The sequence below is a fragment of the Hordeum vulgare genome, chromosome 3H (genome assembly GCF_904849725.1).
Source record: "Hordeum vulgare subsp. vulgare chromosome 3H, MorexV3_pseudomolecules_assembly, whole genome shotgun sequence".
Classification (NCBI taxonomy): Eukaryota; Viridiplantae; Streptophyta; class Magnoliopsida; order Poales; family Poaceae; genus Hordeum; species Hordeum vulgare.
Genome location: NC_058520.1, coordinates 522,664,197 through 522,675,160, shown reverse-complemented (window position 1 = coordinate 522,675,160; position 10,964 = coordinate 522,664,197). Strand labels below are relative to the sequence as shown.

The following is a 10,964-nucleotide window of genomic DNA, read 5'->3' as shown; positions in this document are numbered from 1 at the left end:
CCACACAGGTATATGAGTTTCCAATCAATAAAATTCTAGCATGGAAAATAAACTATTATTATGAACAAGGAAATATAATAATAACCAAATTATTATTGCCTCTAGGGCATATTTCCAACGGGCGCGGGTGTTGCGCTGTGTAACCATTGGTTTGCGGGACTTGTTAATATCATGACCAGCTAGCGCCGTTATGATGGGTGTTGTCTCCACCCCAAGCACGTGGCACCTAACATTGGGACTCGTTGTGAGGTTTTGCATGAATCCGCTCTAATCGTGCAATCAACGTTTTTTGAAAACTGTCAACACAATGTTTGTCTTTTTTAAAAACAAAACGAATGGTGGCGGTTTTCGATTTTCGCGTCCACAATTATAATGGCTTTTTACAATTTACTCGTATGTGTATGCCTATTACTACATCCGAGCATGAATAAGATCCCTCGGAGAGAAACAAATAAAAGAAGGACTGTGTTCTTCTGCTCCCGAGCTCAAATGAGCTCGGATGAATAGTAAAATTGAAAAAAAAATCTGAATTTTTTTATGATTAACATTGACAAAGGTTTTAGATGCTTGCAAAAATTGTCATGAAATCACATTCCGATAAGGCGTGGTAAAAAATCAAATTCAGTGCTCCAAAATCTTTCAAAAGTAGCATTTTCAAAGTATTAATTTTGTTTTTTTACCACGCCTTGTAGGAATATGATTTTATGACGAAATTTTACAAGCACTTAAAACTTTTGTTAATGTTTATAAAAAAGAATTATATTTTATTTAATTTTACTGTTCACCCAAGTTCATTTCGTGCGTCCGACATGAATAAGATAGGGAAAGAAAGATAGTGAGGATAATAAAAGGGTTAGAGGTGGGTGTACTTGTACTGTAACCCGTTTTGCTGCCGCCATGTCCCTCGATGGTAAAAAGCTACAGCGGACGGTTGGGCCCGTGGTTAAAATATTAGGCATGCTGTCACGTCTTAATATTTAAAATGTTTAAACAGATATTTAACACCTAAGTGGTCGTGCCGGAGTGGTTATCGGGCATGACTAGAAATCATGTGGGCTTTGCCCGCGCAGGTTCGAATCCTGCCGACCACGATTTGTTTTTTCTGTCTAATGTATTTTTTTTTCATACATTATTTTTAATTAAGAGTGTTCTTCCACGAATTTTGTTCTGTAACTCACATCTGTTGCGTGTGACGGGATTGGCAGTTTTTTGTCAAATATTTTTCTCTATGTATTTTCTGCTTAATTTATGTTTACATTTTATTTCATATTTTTTCAGTCAATGGTGTTGTTCCACAAATTTTGTTCTATAACTCCTGTAATTTCCATTCACCTATTTCAATATTTGACTTACCGTGGGGTGTCGACTTAGTGTTGCACGGTGACGAGATTGGCATTTCAGACACTTTGACTAGCGTCGGGAGTGCTTGCTTGGGAGAGTCTCGAAGAGCAGTCGTGGCTTATTTTCTTTAGCAATGGTGGAAGAAGAGTTAATTCAATAAGTGGGTTACGTGTCGATTTGTCTTTGCCAGATTGACATGTTTCTAATGACAAAGAGTGGTAATTTTTTAATTTTTGTGCGCTCGTATTGACTCCTTATGTGATAGTTTTATGCGTATGTATACTCATGTTGATTCTTTGTCTTCTAAATAAATTAGTGTTTCCTCATTTCGTATTCGATTGCCTCATGTTGGAAAAATTACAACTCATGGGTGTAATCTCACCACCTCAATCAAAATGGTCGCTCAACCTCTATCCATCACTCATCCCCAAAACAAAACACTCAACTGTTTTTCTCGACCATCTTTCATTCTTCGAATCAAACAAAATGTTGGCTTTTCTAACTCACCCAACCAAAATAGAAAAAATGTTTATCCATAGCACTCAAATATATCCCCCATAACAAACACACCCTGAGATCAACACCTAAACTTGACTTTTTTTTAGATGAACCTAAACTTGACTTTATGTAATTGGAAGCCGACTATGGTTTTTGATTTTGGTCAACCAACTTAATTTATGTTTGTATTGTATATTCCGTAAATTCTTTAATCAAGACTATTATTTCAAAATCTTGCTCTCATATCATTTTTGTTGTCTATTTTTTGGTCAATGAGTTTTTTCCTTTATGAAATTTTTGCTCAATTTCAACCAGTCTTAGTGGACCGTCAATCCATTTATACAGAAACCCTTGGTCTCCCGGGGACCGGCATCACCCGTAAAATTAGGGTGGTTGTTTCAAGTTTGTGAACATGACTCATGACCATTGACCAAAACATAAATGTTGCCCCAAAATACCCTCATTCTTTCCATATAACTTAATAAAAGAAGATTGAATGCAAACCAGGAAAATATCGATTCAGTTTGGTTAAGATGGCTGGATCACCAAACTGCCATTATGTTTCTTATGAATCGTCTTAGATCGCCTTGGAGAGATGAGAGATGAGATGCGACACCCAGCCAAGAGAAGGCTGCCCCAGGGGAGAAACTTGGGAGAGATGATTTTTTGTCTATTCACTGATATTGCTAGGCTAGCCAACTTACAAACTTGGAGGGTAAGCCTAACTAACAAAAGTTAGGAAATAGCCAACTTAAGAATCAAGAAATATCTCTGAAAGATTTAAACTGCTAAGGGTAAATGGGGATACTTGCAGGAAAATCATTGTCTATGAGGCACTAATGTTCACGCTGCTCAGTTTATCATCAAGCATGGTCCCGCTTCCGCTTCTATGAAATGAATTTCCAGGCAAGATGCATCACATTGTCATCAACATATGGCCGCAAATCCCACATCAGACAATAGCCATCTAGCTCCGACGATGGTGTTTTAAGGCTCAGTGCCTTGACTATCTTCTCCTGCAGGATAGCAAACATCTGTCACAAAATAGCAACCAAAACTAAATAGAAAGTAGTGGCGTGTAGATGTTTTTTTGCGAACCTGCATCGAGTAATCCAGCTTTAACATATTGTGAACCAGAATCATAACACTCGAGTAAGATACTGCGCTGTCCAGCGGATCCACAGATTGCCCTTCATCCTGGTAAAATATGGTGCCAACAATTTTGGCGAGGGTCAATATTCCTATAGGCCATAGTATTTTAGCCAGTTGAAAAACTCGAGACTGAAGCAATAAAGCATGGGGCAAAGAGGCTGCAAAGAAAATTCACCTCACAACAATCTGCTGGCAGGTTATTATCACCATCAGAGCAATCTGAAGCTTCTAAGATACTAAGGCTGGCTGTTAGCGTAGTGCTATAAACATCCTCGGCCAGGCATTCAAGTTCTTCAATCAAAACTTTAGCTGGGGAAAATAAAATGGAAAACATAAAATATTAGACAGCACAGATCAGTTAGTAAGGTATGAGCAGAGGAATAATGAATTTAAGTTCAATATCCACATAAAGCAAACGTGAAGGTTCATTGTTGTGCACATTGTAAAATGAGGACGTGAAAGTGAAAGAAAATGCTTCTACTGGTAAGTACTGTGTGTATTAAAGAAAGAGGGAAAGGGGGAAGGAATGAGGAAACGCAAAAATTCGAATGAAGACGAGTGTGCGTGCCTCTGAGTAAATTAGACCATCACAGCTGTTTTACTGCAACTAAGTAACAACACCTTTTCTGAGACCATGGAATAAGTTATGCAGTAATGTTTGACACTGCAACGGAGAGGTGAAGCTACCTTTGTTTATATGGTCCTCAAGTTTCTCCTCGCAAGACTGTACTGCAAAAAGTTACTATATTATCAGACAGAAATAGTTACAAAGGTACTGACTAGATGTATATATGTTTGTTACAAATGAGACTAGTTACAGCCAAATAGACATGTCCAAAGATAAGAATCATGCATAATAACTAGGGTCCTATATTAACATCCTAGTATTACAAAGAGTTACTAGCATTTATAATATATTTTGGTACCATGAGTTCTGGCTGATTTCCAACGGAATGGGTATTTTCCCTAACAATCCGAATCTATCCACTGTCATCGGCCTGTCACTGAGCTCAAACTATATGTAACACTCCAATACAGTTGAAACCCTTGTCGATAACCTTACATTAAACTATCAGATCAAGATCTGAACATTGATAATGCAGTTGTGCCCGGCTGTCATAGTAACCACGATGCAGAATACTTCAGCATTGTGGGTTGCACAAGAAGGCCTACTCATTTGATATCGCCAGCACGCTAAAAAAGCTGAAGCATTGTATAGTAACATGGCATTTTCTGTACTGTGAGTTGCATACGAACAGCTGTGTAACTTCATCTAATCACCTAGATATAAATACCACCAGGAAGAAATCCAAATGGAAAAACATATCTGTTAGATTAATAATAAAACAGCAGCGCTCTAGTATACATACACTACACTCAGGCACAGGAAAAGTGACTTTTAACTTACACTGGTTAATATTCCGGACACTTTGGTGCTGAAGGTGGCATCCTGCTTCAAGATAGGACTTCAGTCGATCAGTGTAGTTAGATTTGACTAACTGACTAACAGCACCTGATTCCATGGGAATCGTTGGTCTTCGAAAATGCTCTGAAATAAGTGAGTCATGGAATTTTAACAAAAGTGCAAAAAATAATAGGGGGCTATGCAGTATCTATCAACACAATTATGTTCAGAAATTGAAGCAAGATTTTTATGCACAAATTGTTTACTGGCAAATGACACCTCAAAACTTTACCATGAAATTTACTTCATAAACTTCACTGGCAAATGACGCTTCATTAACCCAAGCTTAGAAAAGAAATTTACTTCATGAAAAAATTACAGCTACAAGAAATTACCAAATAAATTGTCAAAATACAAAATCAATTTATCACTTTGCTCAGTATTACAGTACAAAAATGCTAGTAAAAAATGTTGACATCTGTGAGAGCAAATGATGAAGGTTTCTAGTTTAGCAGTTTGGCCCCATGTCTAGAACACACTTAGGACCCCGGCTGGCGGCTGCTTACATATCCTCTAAGTTCCTATCAATGGGTCTGACATGTCAGAAAATGGGGGAATCACTAGACCTGTTGATTATACAAAATAGGGATTCTAGGAAAGGGACTTTCATAAAAAAATGATCATACAATACAATACAGAGCAAAGGAACCAACACTGGGATATTCATGGAGAAGAATGAACCAACCTAATTCCTGATGAAATTTTACAAGAAACATTTTTCCTGCATCAACTAGCTCCTCATATTGCGTAACCCTGTCAATGATAACAACACACATATATATGATTGGTAAGTACAACAATTTCACAACCACAGGAAAAATAGAAAAGTAAAATTTCAACAGAAGTGTCTATGCAGAGCAAGGAAACAAATGCTAGTTATGTCCTACAAAATCAGCTGGGCATACATCACAAAATAATGTTCTCCAAAAAACATACAAAAAAAGGAGGTAATATATCGTTCCTTCCAAATTCAAGTCAAGTGACAAACTGAAACTAAAGGCATAAAGTCATAAAGTAAAGTTCACGCACAATTCAAAGGGAAATACTAGACACGACTCCTTGGGATGACTGACTCTTGTTTGGTGATCACATTGTTGTTCCAAAAATAAGTGAATTGTTCTAGTAGTAATTGTAAATGAAGTTACAACACAGTTATAGATTGATAAGTTTTCAGTTACAAAATGGCATCGTTTTTTAAAATTAGCTAATAATTGTTTTGATACACATGTACTGTGACATTTGGTGAAAAGCTATATACATGTACTGTGCAATTTTAACTGAGTCACCCGATGTCAGTAGTAAATGTTAAAACTTTCTGTCAATATCTTATTCTCTATTCCTACCAACTGTGTCGTCAAAACATGTTAATTCACAATGCATTTTGTTTCCAACTACACAGTTCCACCAATTCACTCCACTGCAAATGCTGAATCAAGTGTATAGTATTAAAAAGATTCAGGTCCCTAATTACTTGGTCATAAAATCAAAGAAGCGGCGCCGGGCTTCCTCCTTGGACATTGGCACCATCAGTGGGGACACCTGGTGTGCTGCTCCTTCATCCACCATAAAATCCAACTAAACCTGACACGGGGAAATATCCGACTGAAAAAAAGGAAAAATGAAGTCAAAGTAAGGTTGTTGGAATTTGATGATCTATAACGAAGTTGGTGGATCTTTGATCATATATCAAAAGTTAGTCAGCCTTTGGTGAAATATTCAAAGTTGATTGTTTGGTTTAATGATATATGTTCAAGAAGTTTTTACAGATACAGCACAAAGCTATACAAAAATATACTAATATGCCCTTGTTGGATCACTGCTCTCCAGCACATTGTTCGGGTGCACTGCCAGGAACTCCTCAGTGGATATGGTGTGGGCGTACTCGTCGTTGCGGATACTAAGTCATGGCGACGAAGCGCCCATCCCTGTACACAGCGAGCACAGACGAGCCTGGTTCGAGGGAGCCAGGGTTGCAGCAACCACGGGCAAAACCTAAGCACTTATGGCCAGTGTGGGATCTATGATTTGAAAACAGAGTATATGTGTATGTGTTCATCAGTTCATGTACTGTACTGGACATCAATTAGCAACTTGCTCTTGATTATTTGTGCTAGCTAGCTGGGATCATCATTTCTGCTCTGGATAGCAATTAGCAAACAATTATCAACCTGGTCTACCTCAATCTTACCTTCGGCTCTGGACAAACCGCAAATTGACTCTGTAAAAAAGTGGCTGCAGGCTGCTGCTCAGCCCCCAGCTGCTAGCTTGTTATGCCGCACGTCTCCAGGCCCCAGGTCCCAGGGTGCACGCCTGCACACCACCGGCCGCCGGGGAGACTGATGTGGCTGGCCGCTGGTGGCTGGGCGTGATGGGTGGCTCTGGCGCGGCAGCAGCAGGGCGTCTTGAGTTGGAGGACGGGGAAGGGTGCGGCGTGTCGGTCTAGGCAGGGCGTCCGGGTCGGGAGAATTGATTTTAACCCCCCCAGCTGGTGCGCCTTGCATCTTATGCCCCTTTGTTGGCTTGCCTTCCACTGAACCCCCCAATTCTGTCTAACTCTTGCTCATACCCACTTTGGCATGATTAACAAGTATGTTAGTATATGACTATCGAACGGAAACAGGAATAGACAAAAATGCCCTTCAGTTTAAAAGACACAACTCTACAAAATATTTTGCAACAATCAATAGCTTTTTTACACAAACAGACTAGGAATAATAGTCTGACATCCATTCAATATAGACAGAAAAAATAGAAATTTGACACACCAAATCTCATGCATACAACAATTAGAACAGGGGTATGATGTTACCTTTTCAGATCCATCACACCCCTTCGTCAATCCAGCCCCTCCCACTCAAATCCCCATATGAATCCCACACAACACCTATGGTTGAATGATTCAGATACTGTACCAGAGGAAGAACCCAAAATCTGTGAAAAATAGAAGGGAGGAGAGGTTGCCTTACCTTGGGCCAGCAATGGAAGGCAGGGGAGGGGGAAGAACGCGGCGGAGCAGCTCTCGCGACTGGCGGCTAGGTCAGGTCGGGGGAAGAATGAGAAACGGGAGCCTCTGTCTCTTGCGGGGAGGAAGGAAGGAGTGGACGAGAGCAGATTTGGCAATCCCGAATTTGTTTATGTCCAGGTATTTTCCTTACCAGTTAAAATCAAGGAGATAACAGCACAAGGGGGCAACAGAGAGAAATTTAGAGGGTGCTGGGATCCAAGGAAATTAGTTTAGTCTGACTAAAAATAGTCTCTTTAAGAGGCTAAAGTTTCAAGCACCCCTGACTAAAGAGGGGCTAAAACTAGTCTTGAGACTAAATTTTTTTAGTCTGGGGTATCCCTACTAAAATGTGGATTAGTCCTCTCTCTTCTCATTTAACTCCTCTCCTTTAACACAGGCGAGTTCTGGATTGAAGGGTTTGGAGGATAATAAATGCTCATTAACTTGATTTTAGTCTCTTTAGTATTTGGATCCAAGCATGGGTGAGGCTAGCAAGTTTTAGTCCCACTACTTTTAGTCATGGAAAGTAGTGGGACTAAAACGTATCCAAGCACCCTCTTAGGCCGCGTCGGGGTTTCAGATGAAGGCAAGGGTTAAAATCAATTCTTCTGTCCGGATCCGGCTGAAGGCTGTTTTTTAGACAACATTGCAAAGCTTTATTAAATCGCCATTATATTTATAGAAACGGATGTAGGTTTTTGAAATGTCCTAACCAAACATGACGACCATTCCCGAAAGATAAAGCATGCTTCGCTACATTGAGCCTCAAAGTTTAAGCCCGTAAATTCATGACTAAAGTTATAAAAATCAAAAGAAGCAGAATGATTCACAATCTCATGTATTACCGCTTCATAAGTAGCTGAACTATCTTTCGTTAACTCTTGTACTATCACTTTGCAATTCGACGCCACTTAAATTCGTCTCAGATACAGGTCGTCTGTCAGGGCAAGGGCTTCTCTAATAGCGGGGCTTCAAGTGTACGCAGATCCACAATATCTCAGAACGCAGAGTGGACGCCCCCATGAACATGTCGTTGTGATCTCGGCAAATTACCCCCACTGCACCAAAGCCATGTCTGGTGCGGTAGAGAGGACAGAGCAGGCGCTCGGGCAGAGGAGTCGGTCCTGCTGGCCTGTTGTGCTGCGGGCCGGGACAACTGGGCCGTTTGCTCATCTTTTTTTTCCTCCGTCTCATCTCCTAAATGTCTTTTCTCAAAAAAAAATCTCTTAATTCTCACTACCCTAAAAATAATGTCTCAAAAAAAACTAATGTTTCAAAAAAATAATGTCTCAAAAAAAATACCGTAACAAAAAATCTCCTAATTCTACTGAGAGGTGGGAAGTGAACTTTTACAAAGGGTGCCTCTTAACTAGTGATTTCGCTAGTTCTCACACAGCCAAAAAAAAAGAACTCTCCAAATTCTCTGGTTTCTCAAAGAAAAAAGAATTCCTCTTGATCTAAAAGAAATCTCCTAATTCTCTGCTTTCTCAAAATAAAACACCTACTCCCTTCTTACCACAATATAAGACGTTTTTGTGAACTAACATATCTGTAGTATGTACATTGCGGCCCAAAATCACAGGGCATTGACGAACAGGTATATCGTTTTACCATTTAGGGCCAGTTCTTTTGAGCATAGCTGTGGAAATAAGCTCCTGTGGAAATAAGCTGAAAATAAGCTGCTGTGAAAATAAGCTCCAGATAATAAGCTAGCCAGTTCTTTTGAGTGCCTGTTTTCTCAGCTTATTTGTGGTATGATCAGGGAAAAGTCTGTAATGCCCTTCGGTTATATTGTTTGTTCGGATTAATTGATACTGCGGTATTATTTATTATTTCGTTGCCATGTGAATATAAAATCTATTTTTCATCATGCCAATACAAAAGAATTGGAATAATTAATATATATGAGCTGCTCACAGCAACAGAAATCAACCACACAATCTATATCAAATTTCTTTCATATGAGTTGCTGTAAAAAAAAGCCCAAAAAATAACACATATGAGCTGCTCACCTTGCTGCCTCACAGGAGGGGAGAGGGAACGGTGGTGGGGCGCCGGAGAAGCGGGTCGCCGGAGGAGTGGGTCGACGGAGTGTTGCGCCGGACCGGGTCGACGGGAGGGAGGGGTGCCGCCCGCGGGGACGGATCTGGGGCGTTCGCGGAGTGGGAATGGAGCAGCGGGGAGGGGGGGGCGGGGACGGGCGGCGGGGAGGGGCGACGGGGCGGGGCGGCGGGGAGGGGCGGCGGCGGCGGGGCGGCGACGGCGGCAGGGCGGGGCGGCGGCGCAGCGGTTCCCCTGGAGGAGCAGAGAGACCCGGAACGGCGAGGTGGGAGAGGCTCGCGCGGGGACGAGGCGGGTTTTTTCTGTCGGTGGCAATTCGGCCGTAAATAACACCAAACAATATGACCCTTCGTCATACCTGTTCGTTTCACTTCGCGGAAAGCCAAGAGGGACGAGCTTTTTCTCATTGCACTTGTCTGGCCGGTGATGTTCGTTTCACTTGCGGGAAGCCATCAGGGACGAGCTTTTTCTCATTGCACTTGTCTGGCCGGTGACGTTCGTTTCACTTGCGGGAAGCCACCAGGGACGAGCTTTTTCTCATTGCACTTGTCTGGCCGGTGACGTTCGTTTCACTTGCGGGAAGCCATCAGGGACGAGCTTTTTTTCATTGCACTTGTCTGGCCGGTGATGTTCGTTTCACTTGCGGGAAGCCACCAGGGACAAGCTTTTTCTCATTGCACTTGTCTGGCCGGTGATGTTCGTTTCACTTGCGGGAAGCCACCAGGGACGAGCTTTTTCTCATTGCACTTGTCTGGCCGGTGATGTTCGTTTCACTTGCGGAAAGCCACCAGGGACGAGCTTTTTTTCATTGCACTTGTCTGGCCGGTGATGTTCGTTTCACTTGCGGAAAGCCACCAGGGACGAGCTTTTTCTCATTGCACTTGTCTGGCCGGTGATGTTCGTTTCACTTGCGGGAAGCCACCAGGGACAAGCTTTCTCTCATTGCACTTGTCTGGCCGGTGATGTTCGTTTCACTTGCGGGAAGCCACTAGGGACGAGCTTTTTCTCATTGCACTTGTCTGGCCGGTGAAAATAAGCTAAGGTAACTTTTTCTAAACCAGTTCTTTTGGGCTTCTGGCTTAATTTGACAAAAAGCTGAAAAAAGCTCCAAAAGAACTGGCCCTTACAAACACATTGCGGCAGTTGATATCGGGAGTGCTATATGAGGGGGAAAAGGCGATATACAGAAACGAGTTTACAAATCCTAGCGCAGATCAGCGATCCACGATCAGTGGGTGTTTGCTGTTCTTCTATCTTGTAGCATGGCTCTGTTAATTCTCTTCACGAGGAAAAGAAGAATTTTGCAGGCAAAATAAGCACACTGAATGCTATAATTCAGTCAATCATGTAATGATATAGTCTTCACATTCACTGCCTTACACAAGAAATGTGATGTTTTTACCCACACCTGCAGTTCCAAAGTTACCAGCCCAGGTGAAAAAA

The 10,964-nt window shown here is 41.5% G+C and overlaps 1 protein-coding gene and 1 non-coding gene across 5 annotated transcripts; one reads left to right on the top strand and one right to left on the bottom strand.

Moving 5' to 3' along the window:
• The first annotated feature begins 1,009 nt into the window (after positions 1-1,009).
• Positions 1,010-1,091, top strand: TRNAS-AGA. Its single transcript has one exon. It is a non-coding gene; the product is annotated as a tRNA-Ser (tRNA).
• Positions 1,092-2,331: 1,240 nt separating this feature from the next.
• Positions 2,332-9,623, bottom strand: LOC123444672. 4 transcript variants are annotated; one of them, XM_045121466.1, is made up of 10 exons: positions 9,473-9,623; positions 7,423-7,606; positions 7,266-7,340; positions 5,928-6,058; positions 5,142-5,209; positions 4,400-4,540; positions 3,679-3,720; positions 3,167-3,300; positions 2,938-3,036; positions 2,332-2,855 (listed from the first exon to the last, which is right to left on the bottom strand). In XM_045121466.1, the coding sequence occupies exons 4-10, from the start codon at positions 6,020-6,022 to the stop codon at positions 2,727-2,729; spliced, it is 708 nt and encodes a 235-aa protein (XP_044977401.1). In that variant the 5' UTR covers positions 6,023-6,058; positions 7,266-7,340; positions 7,423-7,606; positions 9,473-9,623; the 3' UTR covers positions 2,332-2,726. The 4 variants fall into 4 exon arrangements, with proteins under 4 accessions (XP_044977401.1, XP_044977400.1, XP_044977399.1 ...); XM_045121465.1 differs by lacking the exon at positions 9,473-9,623 and adding an exon at positions 6,645-7,025 and having other exon boundaries at positions 7,423-7,772; XM_045121464.1 differs by lacking the exons at positions 7,266-7,340; positions 7,423-7,606.
• Positions 9,624-10,964: the final 1,341 nt, after the last annotated feature.